This window comes from Neurospora hispaniola (genome assembly GCF_033458365.1).
Source record: "Neurospora hispaniola strain FGSC 10403 chromosome Unknown B0T23scaffold_7, whole genome shotgun sequence".
Lineage (NCBI taxonomy): Eukaryota > Fungi > Ascomycota > Sordariomycetes > Sordariales > Sordariaceae > Neurospora > Neurospora hispaniola.
The window spans coordinates 2,751,108-2,774,480 of NW_026944412.1; the positions used below are offsets into that span (position 1 = coordinate 2,751,108).

The 23,373-nt window shown below is 51.6% G+C and overlaps 8 protein-coding genes across 8 annotated transcripts; 6 read left to right on the plus strand and 2 right to left on the minus strand.

The window, feature by feature from the left end:
* Positions 1–1,284: 1,284 nt before the first annotated feature.
* B0T23DRAFT_323383 (uncharacterized protein) lies at positions 1,285–3,744 on the plus strand (the record flags this gene model as incomplete). The annotated part of the gene is made up of 2 exons (XM_062835352.1): positions 1,285–3,065; positions 3,387–3,744. The coding sequence occupies 2 exons, from the start codon at positions 1,285–1,287 to the stop codon at positions 3,742–3,744; spliced, it is 2,139 nt and encodes a 712-aa protein (XP_062690231.1).
* Positions 3,745–4,152: 408 nt separating this feature from the next.
* On the minus strand, positions 4,153–6,103 carry B0T23DRAFT_222177 (Pre-mRNA-splicing factor of RES complex-domain-containing protein). Its single transcript, XM_062833749.1, has one exon. The coding sequence runs from the start codon at positions 5,692–5,694 to the stop codon at positions 4,561–4,563; it is 1,134 nt and encodes a 377-aa protein (XP_062690232.1). The 5' UTR covers positions 5,695–6,103; the 3' UTR covers positions 4,153–4,560.
* A 2,603-nt stretch (positions 6,104–8,706) lies between these two features.
* Positions 8,707–10,252, plus strand: B0T23DRAFT_222203 (uncharacterized protein). Its single transcript, XM_062833750.1, has 3 exons — positions 8,707–8,940; positions 9,005–9,345; positions 9,424–10,252. Exons 2-3 carry the CDS (start codon positions 9,128–9,130, stop codon positions 9,908–9,910), a joined length of 705 nt encoding a protein of 234 aa, XP_062690233.1. The 5' UTR covers positions 8,707–8,940; positions 9,005–9,127; the 3' UTR covers positions 9,911–10,252.
* Positions 10,253–10,861: 609 nt separating this feature from the next.
* Positions 10,862–12,717, minus strand: B0T23DRAFT_323297 (uncharacterized protein; the record flags this gene model as incomplete). The annotated part of the gene is made up of 3 exons (XM_062835347.1): positions 10,862–11,276; positions 11,377–12,327; positions 12,437–12,717. 3 exons carry the CDS (start codon positions 12,715–12,717, stop codon positions 10,862–10,864), a joined length of 1,647 nt encoding a protein of 548 aa, XP_062690234.1.
* A 1,418-nt stretch (positions 12,718–14,135) lies between these two features.
* Positions 14,136–16,966, plus strand: B0T23DRAFT_364640 (uncharacterized protein; the record flags this gene model as incomplete). Its single annotated transcript, XM_062836346.1, has 2 exons — positions 14,136–16,307; positions 16,416–16,966. The coding sequence occupies 2 exons, from the start codon at positions 14,136–14,138 to the stop codon at positions 16,653–16,655; spliced, it is 2,412 nt and encodes an 803-aa protein (XP_062690235.1). The 3' UTR covers positions 16,656–16,966.
* Positions 16,967–17,028: 62 nt separating this feature from the next.
* On the plus strand, positions 17,029–18,357 carry B0T23DRAFT_407292 (uncharacterized protein; the record flags this gene model as incomplete). The annotated part of the gene is made up of 5 exons (XM_062839174.1): positions 17,029–17,113; positions 17,597–17,861; positions 17,898–18,060; positions 18,124–18,204; positions 18,271–18,357. 5 exons carry the CDS (start codon positions 17,029–17,031, stop codon positions 18,355–18,357), a joined length of 681 nt encoding a protein of 226 aa, XP_062690236.1.
* A 1,283-nt stretch (positions 18,358–19,640) lies between these two features.
* On the plus strand, positions 19,641–20,591 carry B0T23DRAFT_398760 (uncharacterized protein; the record flags this gene model as incomplete). Its single annotated transcript, XM_062838381.1, has 2 exons — positions 19,641–20,384; positions 20,505–20,591. The coding sequence occupies 2 exons, from the start codon at positions 19,641–19,643 to the stop codon at positions 20,589–20,591; spliced, it is 831 nt and encodes a 276-aa protein (XP_062690237.1).
* Positions 20,592–21,586: 995 nt separating this feature from the next.
* On the plus strand, positions 21,587–22,447 carry B0T23DRAFT_407283 (uncharacterized protein; the record flags this gene model as incomplete). Its single annotated transcript, XM_062839173.1, has 1 exon — positions 21,587–22,447. The coding sequence occupies one exon, from the start codon at positions 21,587–21,589 to the stop codon at positions 22,445–22,447; it is 861 nt and encodes a 286-aa protein (XP_062690238.1).
* Positions 22,448–23,373: the final 926 nt, after the last annotated feature.

Sequence of the window (23,373 nt, forward strand, 5' to 3'; positions counted from 1 at the left end):
TAGTCACCTCAACCTACCTTTCGCCTACGTTCCTAACACAGTGTTCCTTCTTATTCTTTTGGCTCTTAGTCTTTATTGAAAGCTTAAGAAGTAAAGTGCTGTCCTTAGAGCTCCAAGTCTAGTAGAGAGATGGGGAGGTAGATAGAGAGGAAGGTTATACTAGGGGATAAACCTCCGAGAGCGCTCTTCTTTTATTTATTCTTTAAGTTCCTTTTTTATTGGTGATGAAAAGAGTTCTTTCCTTTTTTTGTGTTTTTGGGGGGTGAGAGGCCTAGTGCAGGCGAGCTGTACTTGCCGGATAGTAAACCCCATCTTTTCAGCAATATCGGCATAGCTTATTCGGGTATATTGGTGTAAAGTACGGCATTAAAGCCTTTTATCCTTAGTTAAGTACCGTAATACCATCTTTTTTGGTGTTGAGGGTGGCGATGGCGTTGAAGGGTTTAGAAGGTTAGGAATAGCGATGCCTCGAGAGGTGGTTGCTATAGTGCAAGAAAAGATAAAAAATGGCGATGAGAAATGGAATGCTTCCCCCGGCTCCCAGATGTCCTATTTGCTGAATTTAGGTACTTTGCTATAGAAACTACTAGAAGGGTGATATTGGAATACCTCGGACTATCGGCTTTGCCACCCTCCTATGCCCCACTGATTTGCAAATTCACTGCGCTAACCTTTTTTCCCCCTGCGAAGGTGTACGTAGGTGTGGAGAGGCTGAGCAAGGGGCATGTACGCTTCCGGTCAATTCATTGGTCGCAGATGAAGTGATGTGACTTGTGATTGGCCGTGAATGCTGTCAAGAACCCACTCTTCCGTCTTTGTCTGGGGATTTGAGGCTCTCGGGCCAAAAATGGGGCGGGCATTGTGATAAAGAACCTTGTCTCGCAGCACACAGGGCAGCTCTTTTAGTGCCACCTACCTACCTACTTCTAGCGCGACTGCCTAGACTTGCGACTTCGACTTTGAACTTCTGACGATTTCCCAACCCACCACCGTCTTTATTCACGCCGACTTCCCACAACCAGGAAATAACGGCCTACTTGTTTTGATACTACCCGACATTTGTTCGAAGCGGAATCTCGAAATTACCCATCCTCTCCCGCCTGACCGAAAACGCGCTAATCGCGAATTGGTGACAACTGCCGATCAAGGCCAGGTCGACCTAGATTCCGCATGACGTACCACCAAGTCTAGGCGACCAGCAACCTCACTTCTTACCACGTCCACTCGCTCTGCCAACCGACTTTCCCACGAGCCCTCGAAAGAATACTTCATCCACCCGTCAACATGAGTGCTTCCCCCGCCGGCGCGCCTCCCACCGGCGTTGCTCCTAATGGACCACAACCACCCAAGAAAATCATCCGCAAAAAGGCCAATGCCGATCCCCTCGTGGCTAGAAAGAAAACCCTTCCGAAACCCCCAATGGCACGACGACCTGCCGACTGGGAGGCTAGATCTCGCGCCTCGGAAACCGCCGGTCAAAACAGGTCGCTTCGCCAACTCGAAATCAAGGCCATGGAGCACAAGAGGAAGAGATCCATGAACCCGGGGAAATGGAGTGAACAAGCGCAGGGCTATGTCGAAGAGTTCCCGCTGATAGTAACTAAGAAGCAGCTCATGGAGTTGCGGTTTCATGTCATGCAGCTCAACAACAAACACGGCAATCTGGACGTAACCGACCAAGACCAGTTCCCCCGCCCCGTCACTTTGCAACGCCGGGACCCCCGTTTGCCGCCTGCCCACCGCATGGCGCTCAAGGAAGAGATGGAGGATGTGCCGATGGACGATGCGGAGGCCGAGCGTATTCGGCAGGAGAAGGAAGCCAAAGAAGCCCAGCGTGCATTGGACCAAGCCAAGATCGCTCCCGTCATGAAGCCGAATGAGCCAAATAAGCCGCAAAAGAAGGACAAGAGCTTGAAGACGCACGTCTTTCACGGAAAGCACTCCGAGGAGCACAAGAAAGCATTGGATCTACGGTATCAGGAGACGCTTCCATGGCACCTCGAAGATGCCGAGGGCAAGTCGGGCGTCTGGGTCGGACACTACGTCGCCGGTCTGTCCGAAGTCAACTGTGCTCTCATCCAGACCCAGGACCAAAAGTTCCAAATGATCCCCCTGACCCGTTGGTATGCCTTCCATGAGAAGCCAAAGTTCAACGTTTTGTCCCTGGACGACGCCGAGAACATGATGAAGCAGAACAAGGACGTCAAGCGCTGGGTCATGCGCGACAGGGAGAGGGAGCTGACTCAAAAGGAGAAGGCCGATACTAGGATGTTTCTAGGTGGGCGTGCGCGTGTGAAGACGGAGAGCTACACATCGAGGGCTGCTCCCAAGTCCGAGAGACGGGACGATTTTGAGCTCGACATGTCAGGCGACGAGTTCCAGGATGACGATGAAACCCCCGGTTTCGAGGCAGAGGACGAGGATGCCAAGGAGGCCAAGGAGCGTATTCGTCGCGAGCAAGCTGCGGCTAACTTGTTTGGTGAGGGTGATCAGAGCAAGGTTGACGAGGAAGAGAGAGAGCGTCAGTTGGAGAAGCTCAGGCTGAAGAAGACGGGCAAGGAAGTCGTCAAGCGTTTGGTCAAGTTGGAGCACGCCATGGACTACGATGCAAGCTCCGACTCGGAGAGGGAGTCGGACAACCCCTTTGCCGATTCGGAGGAATCCGAAGATGAGCATGAGGAGAAGAAGGAGGGGGAGGAAGTCAAGGAAGAAGAGAAGAAGGATGGTGTTTCGGGCACTATCAGCAAGGGTACTGCGACGCCGACAGGCAAGCAAAAGGCTCCTGATTCTGCAAAGAAGAACAAGTTGAAGCGTGCAGGTTCGCCCCACTTGTCAGAATCTAGTGAAGCCGAATCGAGCCGGAAGAAGGCCAAGCTTGCCGCCAACAAGGGCACGGCATCCGTGGGCCAGAGTCGGTCGAATACTCCCCTGCCTGGTCGTCCCAAGGGCGCCACCAGCGACGGTGAAATGTCTGACGGCGGTGCGAAGAGCAGCAGGCCCCAGATTAAGCAGGTGCCTCCGTCCAGGCCCGGTAGCCCTCCCCAGCCAGGTAAGAAATGCCGTTCGTTATCCGTCGCTGATTGCATTCCTCGCTCTATGGCAGCTTTCACTCTGCTCTATGACGGCCATTCACGTCTGTGGCTTGGCTTCTTACATGGCTTGGAATTGTGTTCGACCATTCTTTGTGCTTTCGTCAAAGGGTTCATAACCTGAGTTACCAACCCTCTTTGTGACATTATCACCCTCCCATCGCTTCAAGTCACCGTTGATTCTGTATAAAAACCCTTGCTACGGTGCAACAGACATATCCCCTATTTTTCTTTTTACAACAATATCCGTTCCTTCACCTTTGCCGCCCCCAGCACCTCTTTAATCTTCCTAAACAGACACACGTTGGTCCTCCTTCACCACCTCACTAACATGACTACACCCCCAGGCTCCCCCAGCGGCTCCCCGCCACCTGCCTCGGGCGGCGCTACCCCAGCCAACGACTTCATCAAGCCCGAAGAGGTCATGGCCGCCATCGACCAGTACCCCAACGGCGTCGCTCTCGCCGTACTCATGAAACCCTTCAGTCATCGCATCGATGCAACGCCCAACCGCTCCAAGCCCCACCTGTCCACCAAGTCCGAGTGGCTTGGCATGGTCAAGCGCTTTGGTTACTTAGGTCCCGACAAGCTCATTAGGCGCAAGACGGGCCCCGCTCAAGGTGGAGGAAGTGGTGCTGCTAGCCCTCAGTCGTAAAGCGGCAGCTGCGTGCCCTAGGCTCTTGATGAGGAAGCACCGGCGGCGGCGGTTCATGATGGAACGGGGGACTGTAACTAGGAATGGAACAGAACATCGGGCTGGAAGTGATAAGCCGGCTCGGGAAGGAGGGGAAGTGGTTATGCTACCCCTCCGAAGACAGACAGGCGACACAAGTGCAGAATGCCTGTCATCCAAGCTGGAAACTATGGTTAACGACAAACCTGAACCGAAACGGCCGATTCGAATTTGAATCCGCGGGCTGATTCGCATCAAAATATTACACCGATCGCCGAGCTATGTGGTTCCAAAAAGTTGAAGTTGTTTTGAAGAGGCTTTGGTATAAGCGGTTGAATTTTGCACGATCGATATCGCAATAACACTACTTTATGACATTACTCCTGAAACATGGCGGAGATGAAGATATTTAGGCCAACACTTGTCGATTAGACAGATAGTACCTAGCAACAGACCTCATTTGAAGCCATGTCATGCATCTTGCGGTGCTTGGTGAAGATATTGTTCTTGCTCCTTCAATGTTGTTTCTTTGACTAGTGATGAAGAATAATCTGCCCTAGTCACTTGACATTAATTTCGGCTTGTGCCACCCTGAACTTCTTCGCCAGCCTCTGAATTACCCTGTAAGACGACCAGCCCTGTTCTTGTTCATATTTTGAACAACCCATAGAAAATTTAATTTTGACGCCGAACACCAAACAAGGTAACTAACCCAAACTTTTTTTTTTCCGTCGTTCATCATTAACCATTCACCATCCCCGTAACCCTTCTAGAGCAATCCCATGTTGGATGGGGAAACTACTCATCCATCTGCCAAGCATACTCCAAGCCTTTGTTCCTCTCCCGCCGATTAATCGCCTTGAACCGTTCTGCTTCAAACCCATTACTCCTGTCCACCCCATCCCACCTATAGCCCGGTTTGATGCCGTACCGATTCGGCGGTGCCGGTCCTTTATAAGTCGGTCTCCTCCCTGCTGCTCCTTTTTTCCTTCCCTTTACTTTGATTTCCTCCGGGGCAAGGAACTGCGCCATGGGATCATTCCATCTGTCCTGCTGCTTAAGTTCGGCATTGAGTTGTTCGTCGTCTTTGGAACGGGCAAGAGGCATCAGTTTGGCTTCTTCTAGTTCTTCCCTCCTCCGCCGCGCTTGCTCGAGTTGGACTTCGCCCTTGAGGGCACGTTTCTTTTCTGCTTCCTTGCGTTCAGCTTCGGCTTGTTGTCTGCGCGCTTCCGCACGTCGCATGGAAGCATCGATTCGTCGACCAGTGGCGTCGCGCAACACCAGCTCCTCCTGGTCTTCCGGATGCTGCTGGTCGCGTTCGGCTCGGATCCTCTCCAACTCGAGACGCTCGGCTTCCTGGCGGGCCTTTAACTGCGCAGTAATGGCGGATGCGGACTGTAGTCCCGCGTGCGTCCCGTTTGACATGATGGGTGCTTGCGTGGCTGTTTCGGCCGGTTGGTGCGAGCGCGTGAGGGCCGTTGCGCCCGTTGTGGTGTCGACGACGAGAACTTCATCATCCCCGCCCGCTTCGCGCGCCAGTGCCGCTGTTTCGGCAGCTGTTTGCGCTAGGATCGCATCGGCGGCCGCCGCGGCGTCTATATCCTCCTTTGTGGAATTTGTTGTGGTGCTTGTTGTTGCCTGTTTTGTGAAGGCTGACGATGAGCCGACGGTCTTCCAACCGGATTTTTTGGCTTTGCGAAAATCGGCGGATACTACCCCCGCAGCGAGCACGGGACCATCGAAATCATCATCGTCGGAGTCGCGTTTTGTGGCTTGGGCCCAAGAGGTGTCGTCGTCGTCGGCTATAATGAGGCCATCTTCTGCTGATTTGTTCTTGCGCTTGCGTTTTTTGGAGGTGAAAGAGGAGGATTTGTTGGGCGGGTCGGTGGAGAGGTAATGGGCTGCTAGGTAGGCGGCTTTGTCTGAGGGCATTTCTGCGTTGATGTGGTTTGGTTTGGCTGGGTTGTCCTGTTTTGGTCAGGTGGGTGCGATGGTGCTTGTTGATCGTCGATTGTTGATTTGAAGCGATGGCGATGGTGGTGGTGATGATGTTGATTACCTAGATTGCGGTTGGAGGAGTTGCCTGCCGGTGTGTGTACACAGTACAGGTGGGCTGTACCTCCAAATGGCCCGTGCGTTGGTGTTGCCTTATCGCTCGCTCCATCTTCCATGCACGAAGATAAGATAGGGGAAGACGTCCAGTGACATCACTGGTGACACGGACTGGTGATGGTTCCGCTGTCGGCCATGGTGAGGGCCGATTGTGAATGTGGCATGTGGTGGAAGGTATCACAAAATAAAACTCCAGAAAGTAAGACAGACTCATATTTGGGATCGGTGGTGTTAGTGTAGTGTGCTTGGATTCCTCGGTGAATTTAAGGATATGTGTGATGGCTATAGCACACGGACTATGCGTGGCTCGTGAGCGTTCGGATTTTCCATCATCACGACCATCGATGATATTCATCATTAATCACAGATTTGAATATTAGAGGTCTTGAGAGTTTAGAATTCAACCGGTTGATTTCATCTCTTGGTACGGGCCATACTGCATAGTAGTCACGTCACGCCCATCGCGCCCCGGATAGGCGACAAGACGCGAGAAACAACCTCAACAGCTGAGCAGGCGATCGAGTTACGGTGAACACGGCGACAGAGCCGAACAATCGCGCACGCCGTATAAGCACCTGCTCTTATTCGACCATGGTAAAGTACCTGGATCGCGTCTCCTTCATTCCAAAAGGCGGCTATGGAGATGACGGAGATGGGTCAGCAGACCACGCCTCGTGGGCCTTGGCATATCCCTGCCTTCTTTGATCTTTGGACTGGGGTGGAAGTTATGCAGTGGCAGGAAGTGAGGCTGGCCCGGGAGAGGAAAAGGGGGGTTGACCAAACTTGGATAGTGTCCTGGTCCAGATGGATGATGATGATGATGATGATGGCGTCCATCAACAAACATTACTGGTCTCCATTGTTGAACACTTGTTCGAACATGATTGCAATCTAGGTGCCATTCTGTCTCCTAAAGACCACTTGTGTACCTATGTAGGAGTAGCCCAGAGAGGACGCCGATATCGCGGTGTGGTTGTCAATGTGTCGGCTTATCATTCTCCACTGCACGCGCTGACGGATGCTACCCTGCAGAAGAGACGCATGCGCCCCTGATTGACGGAGCATCATCATCCTCGGCATCCGGCGAGGACCTTGCTGGACAGAGAGCCGTAGAGGTACCTGGGGCTGATGAGCGATAAGCTTAGTGAACAACAAACCTGGGCCTTCTTCATAGAATCCTTTCGACGGCTACAACTGGCGTTTTGTGTTTATTAATTCAGAAGCCACGAGAACATGTTTAAGCACCCAAAATGCCTTCAAATCGGTTGATCTTGCTCAATGTGGAGGTACATGTACCGGCCGGGCTACGTACTAACAGTCCCCGCAATGCAATCGGTTACCCCGTGCTGCGCTGCTCTAGCGTCGTTGGCGGGATCGCTTTCCCCACATCCCCTCCCGGCTGCACCGCACCGCATCCGGGGCAAGTCGGAGACTCCAACAACCTTTTCCCATCCGTTTCTGCTGAAGGTGAATGGCAGGAGATAGCAAGATGCCATTGTTGACATGGAGAGAAGCATGTGTAACAGCTGTTGAGACCTGAGTGCAACTGACCTGGATCCAAACCTAACACACCCGTCCATCTGTGTATCGCAAACGGGACGAGCGGGACCCAACTCAACGGACACGGGCATCCAACAAACATGGACGTTCCAGGTAGGGTGAAACAAAGTCGCCGTTCAAAGGACCATTGCTGATCCAAGGCGTAATCAAAACGGCCAATGTCATCATCAGCACCATCAAGCGAGAGACCGACTACACGAAGGAAAGGCGTGTACCGACTCTTCAACCTCAGTGGACAGAGCAGCACAGGCGGTTGGACACAAAATGGGCAGCGGGTGTGCACTGTGCCTCGGTGCCTCGACCGCGCCGTGCTGACTTCTCAACCAGGACAGTCTACTATGTACCCGAGATAGAAGTCTCTGGCTTCCTGCCACTGTCGTCACTTGGCCTTGTCCCATCCAGGTCATGAGGTACCTACCGGGGTACTTCCCACATGCACTCTGGGCACTTTGTTCCATGCCGAAAGGAGTCTTGATAAGAAACGGTCCCCTGGGATGGATTCCAAACCTAGCGAAAGGTGACCATCTCGTGTCTCAGCAAGGCATCGATGTCCTTTTGACAGTGACCCGTGTGTTGCTGATGGTACATTCTACCCTCCATCAGAAGAATCCAGGCAGTAGTGTTGGTCATGGCTCGTTGATGGATAAAACGAAGGGCTTCCGCTGTCCCTCCTGCTTTGCGTCCATCTTGCAAAGTCCAACAACCCAAGAGTCAACACAAACACCGTACGGATACCATCGATAGCCTTATCACTGGCTGTTTCTGTTCAAGTGGCCCTTTCAGTCTTGTTACCGTCATCGAACAGCGCGTCATCGCTTATTGGCCCCCGTCCTTATCGCTTATCACTGCTCACGCCTCAACTGTTCCCAACTGGGAAGTCGCTTCCTTGAGTCACTCGCCGGCAATATCCTGAGCGAGGTTGTCTTCTCAGCCAGCGTTTTCAAGATAGAACACTTAGTCAGGCCTTAGTTTGACTGCCCGTTTCTTCAGTCATTCACAACCTGCACCTGATCCAACCGTGTTGCTTTTAAACCATCGCAACAAAGCCGTTCTTTCTTCTCCCAACCCTCTCTCTCTCTCACACACATTCTCTTTCACCACCACAACAAGGACGCTAAGTAAAGAGCCCCTCCACTAGCTCAACCTGAACCGAACAACCATCACCGATCACCTTCCGTCCCCCCACCAGTTCAATCATCACAAAAACTTCCATCTATCCATCTCGAACTCCTTAGGAATCTTCTCTCTCTCAGATCCCGCCGATTACAACTCTATTTCCATAATTGGTACACTTGGCAGATCGACAGGGCCCAAAGTCCAAAGATCCCCAGTATAGTACCATCAAGGTTCTTGGCAGTCAACTAGTCGATACCGACCCTGAGGCCAACCACCCCCGGCACGTCACGCACGCCCTTGTCTCCATACCTACACCGCTGTGGTACCTAGGTTAACCCCCGACCGACCGAATACCCTTGGAGGATTACATCACGGATCGAATCAAAAGGGGTCCGCATTCCGTCTTTGTCTAGTTGGAAAGCTGTCAAGTTTAAAGTACTTTGGCTTCATCTAGTCAACCTTTCCCGGAACCATCCTCTCTCTACATCCTCAAACACTACCGCCAACAATAACTCCTACAACTAAATTATTATTATTATCATCATCATCATCACCACCAACCGTAACCGTCATCATCATGGCTACCTCCCTCGAGTCCTCCGTCCAGTACGAGCGCGACCTCCGCAGCTCCCACAAGGAATGGAAGCGCAGCAAGGACTCATCTACAAAGTGGGCCTCGGGCACTCGCGAACTCCCCGGCGTCAAGAAGAACTGGATGACGGGTGAGCTGCTTGGCAGTGGGCACCCCAACCAGCTGATCAAGTCGCGACCAGCGAGGAAAGTGCGGGATTCTAGGTGAGTTTCACTTCTTCACCCTTTCCCTTACCTTTCTCTTGCTGTTTTTGGAGAAACTAACCCCTCTGTGCCCAACAGCTGCGATTACCCCAAACAGTCCTCCCGCAACCTCTACAAGCTCCGCCACGGCGGTGGTGCTGGCCGCTCCAACAACATTGGCTACCACTCCATCAACTTCCCCAAGCTCTTTGCGCACAAGGACATCCGCTACGATGACCGCGAGGACTACTCCGCCGCCCCAAACCCCCCATCACCATCTCTCCTCCCCAAAAACCTCTTCTCATCAGTAACAGCAGCAGAGGAGAACTTCCTCTACTCGTTCGACCAAGACTCCACACCCGGATTCAGTCGGACCCCTTTGACTTTGGAAAACTTTGTCAAGACGGATGACCGCAAGACGGAGAAGTTTGTCGAGAAGGAGTACGAGATTCTGGATGCGAATGGAGAGGCGTTGAAGGGGCGGAAGGCGAAGAGAAGGGGTTTGAGGGGCGGTGCTGCTGCGGGAAGCTCGCAGCAGGAGGATGAGGATAGAGTTGAAGAGGATGACGGGTTTGAGCTGATTTGATGTTGTCAAACATTTCCACAAGGCAGGCAGCCCAGGCCTCCCTTCGTCTTCTACTGCTTTTCCCTGCATGATTCCCTTCTTCCCTTTTTGGCATCTGCCTCCTTCTCTTCTTCATCCCTGGCGAGGTTTTTGCTCTTACATTACACACACCTTTTTTGCTCAAATCAGCCGGCGTGTTCTTTTCTTACAATTGTTTTAAACAAGGGTGGTGGCAACACCTACCTTACAACATAACTACATATCATGGCGGGCGCAATCATGGGGTGGGGTTTTCGGAATTGGCGGATGGACGGACGGACGGACGGACGGGCGGGCGGATAGGATGATTGATGGGTATGCTTGGCTTTTGGCTTTTGGCTTTCAGTCAGCAAACGAACATATGATCGTTGGAAATCATGAATGAGGCTGATGGATACCTCATGCAAACAGACACACACTGCAAGATAAATACCCAAATAACAAATAAACAGTATCAGTAGTAGTCGGGCTTGATTGCGGGCATGTTTTGATGAAGTTCGTCGATTTCTGTTTATTCTTTGTGTAAAGTTTGCCATTGATAACTTGGCGGGTATCATACGTCGTCGTTATGTGTGTGTGTGTGTCGTGTGAACGCGTTTCTGTTCTATCACATTGTTGTTTTACATGCCTCGTCTCCATCTTTTTTTCTTTGCCTCTGTTAGTCAATGTCAGTTTACATTCTTGATGCAAAGAGCAGATTGCGCATTTTTACCTTGTCTCGTCAAACGTACCTCCATGAACCACGTCGTTCTTCCCCCCAACTCCGTTCCATTCCGCTCGTCAACCCAATGGGTATGTATATCAAATCTTTTTCGCTGCTGCCGCTGTTGACGCCGATTTTCCAAAGTCACGCCCACCTAGCCAGAGTTTCAATCATGGCTCACCACTATACTATCCTCAAAAAGATGGATGCTTGTGCCCCCTTAGAGACAATCATCCAAAACTCCTCCCCATCAAAAGCTCATAATAAGCCCTCTGCTCGGAATCAAACAATAAAAAGTCATCGTCAGCATCCCCAGCAGCGGCACCACTACCACCACCGCTGCCGCCGATACCGCCATGGTACGTCCCATCGTAATCATTCCCATTCCCATTCCCATTGATAACCCCATTTCCACCACCACTTCCGCTGCCGCCGCCGTTGAAATTCCCATTAAAATTCTTGCTGCTACTGCTGCTGCTGCTGCCATTTGGTCCGCCTAGCGGGTGGTGATACTGGTGATGGTGGTGGGAGATGGACATGGCGGACATGATTGGATCGGGATTCGCTCCCATGCTGTAAAAGTCGGCGATGGTCTCGTCGGGGGCGAACCCAAGGGGACGGAGGGTTTGGGATTCTCGTGAGGAGCTGTTGTTTGTTTTGGAAGTCAATTACCATGAGAGACATAAAGGGGGCCATGAGAAAGAGAGAAAAGGGGGGAAGGTGATGGGGGGAATATAAAACGTACGATTGTGCAGCGTCTTTGGCTACGATGTCTGAGAGGGTGGAGTCGTTTATTGTGAATTTGGGTGGGGCGGTGGTGGTGGTGATGGTGTTGAGGGTGTTGAGAGTCGGTATCCCTGTGCTTGTGCTTGTGACAGGGACGGGACGGGGTGCTGGTGGTGTTGTTGTTGTTGTTGTTGTTGTCATTGTTGTTGTCGTCGCTGTTGTCGCTGGTTGTAGTATTGGAGGCGGTGGTACCGATACCGACGGTGCTGGTGATTTCGTTGGGGATATCGACGCTCGTCTCCCTCCTTCTCCTGCTCCTCCTAGACCCGCTTCCGCTGCGACGGACTGCCGTTGTTGGAGTTGCAGTTGCTGCTGTTGTTGCTGCTGCTGCTGTAATTGAGCCAAATCCCTCGCTACTTGTCGCCTTTGTTCCGTTTCTCGTGCGAATCTTTTCGCGGGTGGTGCTTGTCCTCCTAGAACTCCTTGAGCAGCAACACTCGGAGACCCAACACCAAGACCGCCCATTTCTTCATCCTCCTGCTCCCCATCCTGCGTAAGAGCACTACTTCCTTCCCTTCCTCCATCTTCGCCCCCTCCCGCAACACCGCCCGCCGTTCCTGGCCTCACCGCCCCGAAGAAAGCCCGAAAAACTCCACTCCCCTGCCACCGGGCAATCAATCCCTCCTGCGCATTCGCATCCTTGATACTCGCAATGATCTGCTTCCCCTGGGTGCCGGCCGCCCTCAGATGGCCCTCAATCAGGGCGTCCAGTCCGGGAATGGCGCCAAGTACAGCTCCCCATGCTGCGGCGCTCTCTTTGTACGTGTTGAGAGCTGTTCGATAACCCTTTTGAGGGCCGCGACGTTTTGTCGGACGCAGGTACAGACAGGGTTTGTTATGTTTGGTGCAGACGGAACATTTGGGCTGGCCGTTGTCGCAGGGTTGATGGTTGACATGGCAGAAGTCGCAGCTGGGGGGGTTGGGTTAGTATGTGGTTTGGGGACAGAGAGGAGGGAGCTGGATGGGATGAGTGCATGCGGTTGGGGAAAAGTAAGACTATGATGGAATAAGAAACTCACGCTCGTGAAGCCTTTTTGCGCTTTCGGGGGTTGACGGGTTCGGAGCCGGCGTCGGCGCCCGTGTCGGAGGGCGGAGGTCCCGGTGTTAATGTTGAGGGGCCGGAAACCGGAGCGGAAGCGGGAGTGGTGACTAATGGGCCGGTTTGTGGTTGTTGCTGATGTGGAGGCGATGGATGAGCGGAAGTGCGGGCTGAAGGAGTCGTGGTTCGAGACTGTCGAGTCTCATCGTGGGCGTTATTTGGCTGTTGAGCCTGTTCCTCAGCGGCGCCGAAGTCCTCCATCTGATGGTGCGTGTGAGACAACGTGTTCAAGGCGGGACCCCATAGACAGATGGAATCAATTGCCGGGAGACGCGCGGGAACTACGGGAAGATGGGGAGATGGGATGAGACTGAGATACCGATACGATGGAACTGAGTACTAAGCATGTGCAGCAAATTCGGGTGAAGATATTTTTGAGATTTGGACGACGACGAGATTGACGACGATGACACCTCCATAAGTTTCCTTGAGGAAATTGATAGCGCAGCCGCGTCGCTAATGGCTCGGCGCTGTTCAGTTGCCAAGTGTTACTGTGCCACTAACAACGGAGCTAACGCCGACGCCCCGTGCTTTATACCCCGACGCCGGGCTTGGCTACGATGAGGCTCTGTCTGAGTAGAGGAGTTGACGATGGTGATCGAGCATGTGGGCAAGGTAAGCTGAGTAAGATTATCATTTGTAACCATGGAGGGCTACGGCGGAACATCAAAAAATCCAAAGTGAAGTTGATGACTACTGATTGGAGTGTCAGTCATCATACACGGCATGAAGTCGGGCTGCCTTGTAAGACGGGACGGTATCGCGAAATGATAGTGCGTTATCCTGACAACCCAAACAGTGTCAGTAATGGAATTCAAGGCACCGTCTTGTCAGGGCTAACGGATACAGACCGACAGTCAAACGAAGTATTAGATAGGTAACTTTGGAACTAGATTCTTTATTCCTTCATACCTCTTCGTAGAACCAAGACCCAAATACCGGCGACGATGAACAAGAAGTGAAGAAGCTCAAGAAGGAGAAGGAAAAAGCTGGAGGGGCGGAGCGTGCTGCCCCGAGGTGGAGAGGTTAAGACACCAAACGCCAAATCGGGATTGCGGGGAAAGCCCACTGAAGCTTGGCCTGCAACGGTGGTTGCAGTGGGAAGGGTCTCAGGGACTGGACTCTCTTCATCCGCTCCTCCACGGGGTAAAAGTAGGCTAGCAACGGAAAAAGCTTTGGTGGGAGTTACATTTTCCCGCTTCAGGCCTCATGGAAATCCCGTTTGTCACAATCGGCTTTCCATCTGCCGAACGTCCAGAACATGGCCAAAACACCAATCACCGATTCTGGCGGTTGATGATAAGTGCACAATATTGACCTCACCACCACGCCTTCCGACCACATCGGCTACATCGACGTTACATCGCCGTGACCCGGTCCCGGTCAAAGTTCGAGTGGGTATTTACATTTCGACCTTCAGCTCGCTCCTCCAGATACTTAGATACCCTTTGGTCTCCCGTGTTGGCCGACACATCTTTGACATCGACAACAATTCCTTCAACAAGGCCACTCATCTCACATCGCGAGGGATATCAACCAAGCGATACATGTGAGCGGCAACAGCACATCTACCTCAACATCTTCAACAGACAACACCACCTCATACACAGCCAGGAGCCATGTTAGGGCCAAGGAACGAGCGGGTATTTGACCCGAACGCATCCATCGTTCTCGTTGGATGTCGAGGAGCTGGAAAGCGTACCCTCGGATTCATGGGCGCCCTTCATCTGCGCCGCCGCCTTGTCACCGAGGACCACTATTTCGAAAAGCTCACTGGCATATCCCGCGGCCAGTTCCTCCTTCAGCACGGAAAGGACCTCTTTTCCCGCCAGGATGTCGAAGTTTTCAAGCGCATGCTCGACAGCAACAGGTTCGGGTGCATCATCGAGTGCGGCATGAGCAGTCTCAGCGAGGAGGCCCAAGACGCCTTGCGCGAGTACTGCAGGACGAATCCCGTCATCTATATCCACCGGGAAAGAGAGCAAATAGCAGCCTTGTTGGACGCGACAGATGCCACGGCTCTTCTCAAGGCGGATGAAAAACATAGGGAGTGCTCCAACTTTGAGTTCTACAACTTGGATGACTCAGCAACCCATCGCGTTGGTACCTCCACATCAGCGGATTGCCGACAAACGGTTCCTTCAAAACTACTCAATGTCCGGGAAGACTTCACAAAATTCCTGGATCAAATCACCGGCAGAGGCGCAACCAAAGCATGGCTGGAAAGCCCCTTTTCGGTTGTCGCCATTCCGCCCGAGTTCCGATCCTATTCATATACTTTGCGCCTTCGCCTATCCTACCTGCAGGAACTGGACATGGCACTGGAAGAGCTCGAGGCCAGTGCAGACTGTGTTGAGTTCATCATCGATCAGTGGCCCGGCGATGTCGCTGAAGTGGTATCAAAGCAGGTCGCCCTCCTCAGGAGGAAGCTGGGGCTGCCCATCATTTACCATGTGGAAGAAAACCCCCGAGGACAACGACGCAGGGCGCCAGAGGAGAAGAACCCGGTGGACTCAGATCTGCTTGAACTAGGTCTACGACTGGGCGTCGAGTATCTGAGCGTGGATTTGCAGCGCGACGAATCTCTCATACAACGGGCACTTCGTTACAAGGGCCGGTCCAAAGTTATAGGAAACTACTGGTACATGGGCTTCGGAGCTCCTCCATGGCACGACGACCAACACCTCGAGAACTACCGACGCGCACAGTCTCTCGGCTGCGACCTGGTCCGGATGGCCCGCTTCTCTACGGGCGACAGCCCCGTTGGATATCTCGAGTCCTTCAAGAAGCGGGTAGAGCAAACCATTCCCAACCCGCGCCCACCCCTAGTTGCCTACGACTTCTCCGTCCTCGGCATCCGCACCCCCTTACAAAGCAAGATTCTCAACCCCGTCAAACACCGCGACATGGACACCGACCGAGACTTCCTCGCCATTATCAACACCTATTCACACTCCTATGGCCTCGAGTTCCAACAGTTCCTCCTCGACCCGCTTGAGTTCTACGTCACCGGCTCCAACGTCTCCTGGTCTCTTTCCCCCGCAATGCAAAACGCCGCCTACGAGTTCTCGGGGATGCCGCACACCTTCCAGGCCGTCACCTGTTCTACCTTGGACCGGCTCACCCAGATTTGCCTGTCCGACACCTTTGGCGGCGCCAGCTTGACCGCTCCCTTCAAACTCGCCATCATGCCCCAGCTCAAGATCAAGTCGCACCACGCCACCGCCATTGGCGCCGTCAACGTTGTGCTGCCGCTTCGAGGCAAGACCAATGCGATTCTGGACCATGCCAACTCTCGCAACAAGGCCGGTGCGGCGCAGGAGTTCTTTGGCGATAACACCGATTGGAGCTCCATCTTTACTTGCCTCCGGCGCGCTATTAGTCCGAGGAATTACGTTCAACCCTCCAAGACCACGGGGCTGGTTATCGGTGCGGGCGGCATGGCGCGCGCAGCTATCTATGCACTTATTCAGCTTGGTTGTAGAAACATTTTCATCTATAACCGAACGGTGGAGAGGGCGAGGGAGGTGGCGAATCACTTCAATAATTGGGCTAAGGGGCAGCAGGGGATGGTTGCCATGGCGAAACCGAGTGCGGATGGGTCGCAACTACCGACACTGGAGATTTGCAGGGTCATTGAGAGGTTGGCGGATCCGTGGCCGGAGGGTTATCAGTTGCCTACTATGGTTATTTCATGTGTGCCCGCGACGAGTCTGGACGGGACGCCGCCGGCGGATTTTGTGATGCCGGAGGGGTGGTTGAGGAGTCCAACGGGAGGTGTGGTTGTTGAGGTAAGCTATTGCTTTTACTTTACTTATCAGCCTACTATGTACAGCTTTTATCACTTCCTGTTCCCTTGCACAAGATGTTCCATCAACACCAACTGACAACCTTCACAGCTCGCCTACGAACCACTCATCACGCCCCTAGTTGCCCAAATGTACGCCTACCGAGATCAAGTCAATCCTTCCTGGGTTGTCGTCGATGGTCTCGAGGTCGTTGCGGAGATGGCCATCGAGGCCTTTGAGCTAATGACAGGACGGATGGCGCCCAAGAGATTGATGAAGGATGTTTGCAGGAGGACGTGGGAACAACAGCAGCGGGGTGGTGGTGATGGGGCTTCGGGGTTAGTCTTGTGATGATCGAACGCCTACCTTTTCTACCTACGCCTACTTCTTGATTTGATAGATCACGGACCAGACCGAGCTGGAGCTTTGTTGATGTTACGTGAGTGACCAAGACCATCATGGTTGAGGGCTCCATGTTTCTTCGTGGCGATACCTTATATATATCCAGCATCATTAAGAGTGTCCATCGCTTTCCCCCACTATCCAACTCAATAAATCTAGTTGACCATCTTGTCTTACTCAAGTTCAACCTTGCACAATAGATCAGCGCGTAGCAAAGTTCACGTTGTTGTGTCTTCACTATATAAATCTGTACCCCCGTCATCAACCAGACATCGCACTTCACTAGTTGCCTTCGCGGTCTCGAGAACCTTGTCCAGAGGGTATGAATTATGAGATCGTCCAACCGGTGGGAGTATGTGGATACGTGAAGGTGAAGGACAGGGTGAGCGCTAAGGTCATGAGATTCCGTATGTGTTGTGTCTACCTACAGTATTTCGTGATAGTGAAGGCTGGGTGTTGTTTAAGTGAATGCTTGTGGTGATTTCCCGAGTGAAGGGATTTTGGAGTAGAGGTTCTCTAACACGCCTGAGCACAACTCCAAAAGTGTTTATGGCTTCTGTCCTCTCCAGACTACGGCCGTCTCGTTTCTTTTTTCTTTCTTTTTTTTTTTTTTTTTTCTCCCTCTTCCCACAGACACTCAAACACAACCGTTCAGTAACAGACACATAATCCTCGACGCTTTCCTTACTGCTCTTCCTTTCTCATTTCGCCGTGTTCTTTACCTTCGACTGCCGACCGGTAGACTCCTTCAACGATGGACCAACACAGAAAGATTACCTTCTTCGTCCTCCCAGCTGAGATCAAACTTGTAATTTACAACTTGGTCTTGGAGGACAACCTCGACTTACCCCTATATGAGAACGCCAACCAAGAGACTAGCTAAACTGGAGCTATCACCTTCCAACACTTTCAACAACAAGTGGTCAACCTCAACAAGCTGGCCAGAATATGCCACCAGATCAAAGAAGAGGCCGTGGAGCCGTTATTTCGTTGTACCCAACCGCACTACGGGTTCTGGCCAGAGGATGGCCATCTCATCACGGGCTATGAGCGGGCCGTGGACCTTATCATCAGCGAGCCCGTACTTCGGGATGCTAGATACACCCGCTGGACGGTCATGCTGACCAGGGACGAGGCACGGGGCGTCTTATTCCCGTAGAGGTACCATCACAACTTTGTTAGCCCGCCCAGGATCAGATTCAGTCTCAATGCCCTGAGGCCTTGTCGTGGGGGACTCAACAGCTGGCTTCGCAGGTTGAAGAACCTCGGAACGATCCACCTCGAAGTCAACTGGAGAAGGGAGTGGATTGACCTGTGTGCTGACTCGGCGTGGCTTTACCCGATCTTTCTACGTGTTAAGAAACTCATACTTTCCCTGTTTTTTGAGGGTGCGATTGGATACATTGACAGGGCCTAGAATTCTCGCTATGTGCAGTCGGGTAGACCCAAGGAGTTCTTGGAGCAAAACATCCTTAACCATCTCCTCACTTTGCCAAAGGTATGTTTCCCTCACATCGGTTTTTGTGTAATTATCTGTAGGCAATGGCTGACCTTTTCCTACAAGGACGAGTTTAAAGATACGCCGGACCTACCCATCAAGAATCACTTCGGGGCCATTAACCCGGAGTGGCCTCGCTTGCCTAGGGTCTAAGAAGTCAAGCACGGCTGTCTTCCTGATAATCGGCGCAGGATGGCGGTGTTGAAGGAGGACACACATATTCGGACCTACGAGCTGGATCGTCCAAACACGAACTTTGGAACAAGACACAAAAAAAAAAAAAAAAAAAAAAAAAAAAAAAAAAAAAGAAGGCAGCGGTCCTTCAACAACAACAACGGCTTCGATGAATGATGGCTGGATTGGCCGGTATTCCAAGAATCTGGTACATGGTTGGTAATCTGCAAGTGTAGATACTGGATCCGGATTTGAACTTCGTGCGTCTTGTATTATATCCTTGAACCCAATTCCCAGGCAGCTCCTAGACGGAGTATATCCTAAGAGACTTTTGCTGATATATCTTTACAATAATCGTGATTCATATCACCCGAGCATATGTCTGGTAGACTCCTGCCCTCTGCGTGGCTTTTTTCTTTAAAAAAAAATGGTATGGTGTTTCGTGGGTTCCGCGAGATTATACGGTAAGAACCGTAATTTTAAGATCGTTTGCCACCATATCAGACATACTCCGGTCATGCAATCCAGTGCTCAAGATTTTGACACAGATTCCCTGTTTTGGCTACATATAGTATGCTCTTCGGATAATTTCCATGTCCAGTTCAGTTGCTGTGCAGGGAAACTATGCATGAAAGTTACGGAGTTGAGGGACATGATCGGGCGGGGGGCTGTCTGATACCTATTGCTTGTTTGGTGATAGTGATAGTGAGTGGTAATTTTGACGGTTCACTCAACTACTGAGTCTAGCATTCATTCTTTTCGTCTTCCCTCACCTCAGTTTATTTCTTTTCCCTTTGTCGGGATTTTTCTAAGATTAAATCAGCGGAAGTGGCGGGTCAGTCACAAGTGAAGACAAGTTGTAAGGTTGCTGGTCTGGAAAGTGGAAGGAACGTCTAGCCGCATGTACATACCTTGACCTCTGCAATGCAGAGCAAGACCTTGAAAGTATTGACAAAAAAACAAGAAAGAAAAAAACAAGTCTTCCATTCGCTGCGCAGAAACTACTTATTCTCCTCTCTGCCAACTTCTCATTCCTCTTCCTCTTTTCTTCTTGCCTACGCTACTAAGAAAAAAAACTTTCGCCTCGCCCGAACCCACTCCAATAACAGCCAAGCAACTTCTGCCTCTCTTCAACTACTTTTCCCTTTCTCCTCCTCTTACCGCTCTCAAGCCACTTGCCGCTGCCCTCATCAACGATTACTTCATTCCAAACTTCTTCCCCAGGCACTGCTCAAACCCGTGATGCAGACGTGGTTTCTACAATGGCAAATCAAAACAAGATCTCCTTCTTGAGCCTCCCAGTCGAACTCAGACTCCGAATCTACAGGCTGACGTGGGACCTGGACCTTGAACCGTACACCTTCTCACTCACTACGTACCATGACCCAGGGTCCCTGAAACACGACCTTCTCAAAGATCAGCTAATTCACCTTCGGAAACTCGGCAGCCTGTGCAGGTTCATCCGAAGCGAAGCCCTCTCCGAATTCTTCTGGCGGACGCAAGTCTATTTGCGTCACGAGCCCTACTCGAACATAGACGGTGCTTGGTATTCGGACGAGTATCAGCAGGGTCTCGACCTGATCATCAGGGATCCTCTTCTCGCCAAGTATACCAGGCACGTCTACTGGGCCATAATGCTCGATAAAGATGTGGATGACATCGATCGGCACAAGCACAGAGGCATTCGAGAGTACAAACCGGAGTTCAAGGTGCCTGACATGCCCTGGCCTTGGGAATCGTATTACTTTGTCATGCGGCTACCGAATCTGACGACTCTCCATGTCGATGTCGAAACCTACAAAGACTGGCACGATTTGCGTATGTGGTCTTGCTGTATGGCTGAGCTTTATGAGTGGCCCACGATGAAGAAGATCACTCTTCGACTTACCTTCAAGACGGCCAAGAGTATTATCACGAAGGCACACCGATCGCGATGGGTCAGGCGAGGACGCTCACAGGAGCGGTTGACAAGGAATATCTTGAACCATCTCCTGACACTACCCAAGGTATGTCTCCTCCACTTTGCCATGATCATCTTTGTACCAAATTCCCAGGTCTTTTATATTTGATACGTCAACACCGCAGACAATGTGGATGGTTAGTTAACTAATCTTCTGCCTCGACAGGATACGTATCGAGACGCTCCATGCCATATCATCCAAAACCATTTTGGCTATCAGTGCCCCGTGTGGCGCCGTGAGGAGCGGTTCTAAGGGATGCACGGGGAAGACAGAGAGACGATAAGGTTCTTGTTTACTCTATATACATTCACGGGGATGATGGAGTACACGGAGTGATGTGTATGTATGTGTATGTGAAGCACCAACTACCTTCATCATCGGCAAGAGTCTAGATGACTCTGGATAGCAGACCTGAAGACTGTTCGTTTATCTGGGTAGGCAACCAGATACTCCTGGTGTGTGTATAGAAATTAGCTGTTACTGAACAGAATTGCCAGCATAGGGAATGCTTAGGTTTCCCTCGCTTGTCATCCGCCTTCACGACAGATGCTAATCACGACAACCATGATAGCAGGATCCATCATTCCAGCTTTTTTCTCTCTCTGTCTCTAGCCTCTAGTGGGTTTGTAAAGGCTAGTCTCGTCAAGGCTCAAAAGAATATCACAGTAGGGCAAAGGGAAAAAGGTGGGTGGAGGAGAACATGCCTGTGTCCGAAGGTGTTTGCTATTCCACCCTGCTGACCCAGTGCACCTTCCTAAAATATCTCCAACCTCAACCGACTCTTACCTTTCCTGTATGGTTTCTGGAAGGTGTTACTTACCAACACCTCTAAATTGTAGGATACCGTATTTTCATCCAAGGTCGACGTCATACTGGCTGACTGACCATTTACCCCGAGCTCGTGCCTGCCGTGTATCTGAAGTTCTTTCCGCAAGCCTCAAATTGTGGGCTCTGGTGCCCATTCACTGTGCTTCCATTCACTGGCCCTTCCGTCCTGGGTATTAAGGCTGCCCTGCTTTTTCCCTTCTTCCCTGTTCCTACCACCAGAATCAACACCTTTTCGTCGTCCCAGTCCAACACAAAGCTATCCTTTCGCAACGACTCTGATCTCCCGCCTCTCAACCCGTCAGTTATTCCATCACTTTTCCATTCTTTTGCTACATCAATCTCAAGGCAAATCACATAAGCTTCCTCCTTTGGAGCTGGAAGCCCTCCCCCCCCCCCCCCCCCCCCCCCCCCCCGACAGAATGGGCTCCCATTCGGTATTCCCCTTTTTACGCCTTCCTGCTGAGCTCAGGCTTGAAATCTACAAGCACGCCTGGACTGTTTCGGAGGAAGACCACGTGTACCGAGTCGACTTCCGCTACAAGGATAGCAAGTTCAGACTTACAGTTGACTACCTGAAAGCTCAACTTTCGGCAATCCGCAAGCTTGGTGCTATCAGCCAGCGCATCCGAACGGAATCTTATTCGGAGTATTTCGACCACACGCAAATTATGCTCCGCTACGAGCCGGCCGTGGAAATCGACGCCAATTCTGACAACCACGGCTGGGATGACCGCAACAGAAGCGCACTGTACATCATCGGCAGCTCGTACCTTCTCCAGACTCAGGCGCGACACGTCTACCTGCATTGGCCTGCTCGTCCAGAATACACTGTTTTCCAGATAATTTTTGGTGTGGGCCACGTGGACAACCGGATGCAAGAAGAGCTGCTCAACGAGCAGTGGGCTGTTGAGTGTCTCTCTCGCTTCAGGAACCTGAAAAGTTTGGATGTTCATGTGGGTGAAGGCTTAGTCCATCAAATGTCGAAACTTTACGGGATGAAATTCAGGCTTAGGATTTGGCATGCCGAATCCGATCACGATTACAGTGGCAAGAAGAAGCTCAAGCGCTTGTTCTATGATGGCGAGCGCCGCGCAAAGCTGATCGAGGCGTTGAAGACGCATCGTCGAAAGTTGGAGAAAGCGGTTGTGCGGACGGACCTTACTTACCCCGAAGATATCAAGGATTTAAATGAGAATCAGACGTTCCGGTGGTGGCGCCGGCTCAAGAAGGACATCGCAGTTTTGGCTTCCGAAGGCCCTTCTAGCGCGGTATGTACATAATTTCCATTCTGCATGCAGTTGAACCGCTCTTCCCAGCCCCATTGAATTTAGTTCAGTAGAGCTAGAGGGAGTAGTCCACTAACATTTCCTTGTGCAACTGTGGTAGGAAGGAAAACAAGAGAACAAGTACGTGTTCAACCAACATATCGGCGGCCTCAACCTTTGCTGGCCGAGGGCATCCACGTTATGATTTTCGAGCGCGCAAACGACTGTCCGCAGACCATGCCAGATGGTGAGAGGTAGAAAATCCGTGTGGTATTTGCGACGGTCTGGCGTAGGAAGATTGAAAACGGTGTTGAGTCCATGTATTGTGAAAAGCACGATCCGTCGGATGGAGAAGACTTTAACACGTCAAACCACCCACGATGTGGAGCTACGGATCACGACAGATGATCTTGGGCAACGAAAACCAAGAGACAGAAAAGAGGAGGAAAGGAGTGATGGAAGTGATGGAAGGGAATAGTGAGGCAAAGGGTGGAGACGGGAGATCCAATGACTTTATGGACATGGTTGATTTGAAGAGAAAAAAGCAAAAAGTCAATACCTAGCTAGACTAGACCTAGGGAGTCCGAATCTTTGGCCCAAATTCCTGAAAGCCCACCAAACATCCAATCAGCCTTCTTCGTGGCTAATACTGATGAATGGCTTCGTTCCCCTTTATGATAGGTTTCTTCTGTGCCAGACGACAGCCTCTTCCTCATGATGAGGTGTACCTTCTGCATATCAACTGCCATCCTCCCCTATTGTGGGAAAAATAAGCAGCTGGGGTTGGCTGTCCAGGGCAGGCACACTGAAGGTGCAACTGGTAGACCAGCGGGAAGACAAAGTTCGCGATGTTATCTAGGCTGGAGAACTAAATCCATGGATCACATGAGGAAAAGAAAGAAAACCGAAAGGGTGCCTTTGCCTACTTATTTGTTGCATGC

What these genes read in the sequence shown, in the direction of transcription:
- B0T23DRAFT_222177 (XM_062833749.1), bottom strand. Translation starts at nt 5,694, where the DNA reads ATGCCCTCAGACAAAGCCGCCTACCTAGCAGCCCATTACCTCTCCACC.
- B0T23DRAFT_222203 (XM_062833750.1), top strand. Translation starts at nt 9,128, where the DNA reads ATGGCTACCTCCCTCGAGTCCTCCGTCCAGTACGAGCGCGACCTCCGC. An exon ending in AGGAAAGTGCGGGATTCTAG is followed by an intron (nt 9,346 to 9,423) that starts GTGAGTTTCACT and finishes TGTGCCCAACAG; the next exon opens with CTGCGATTACCCCAAACAGT.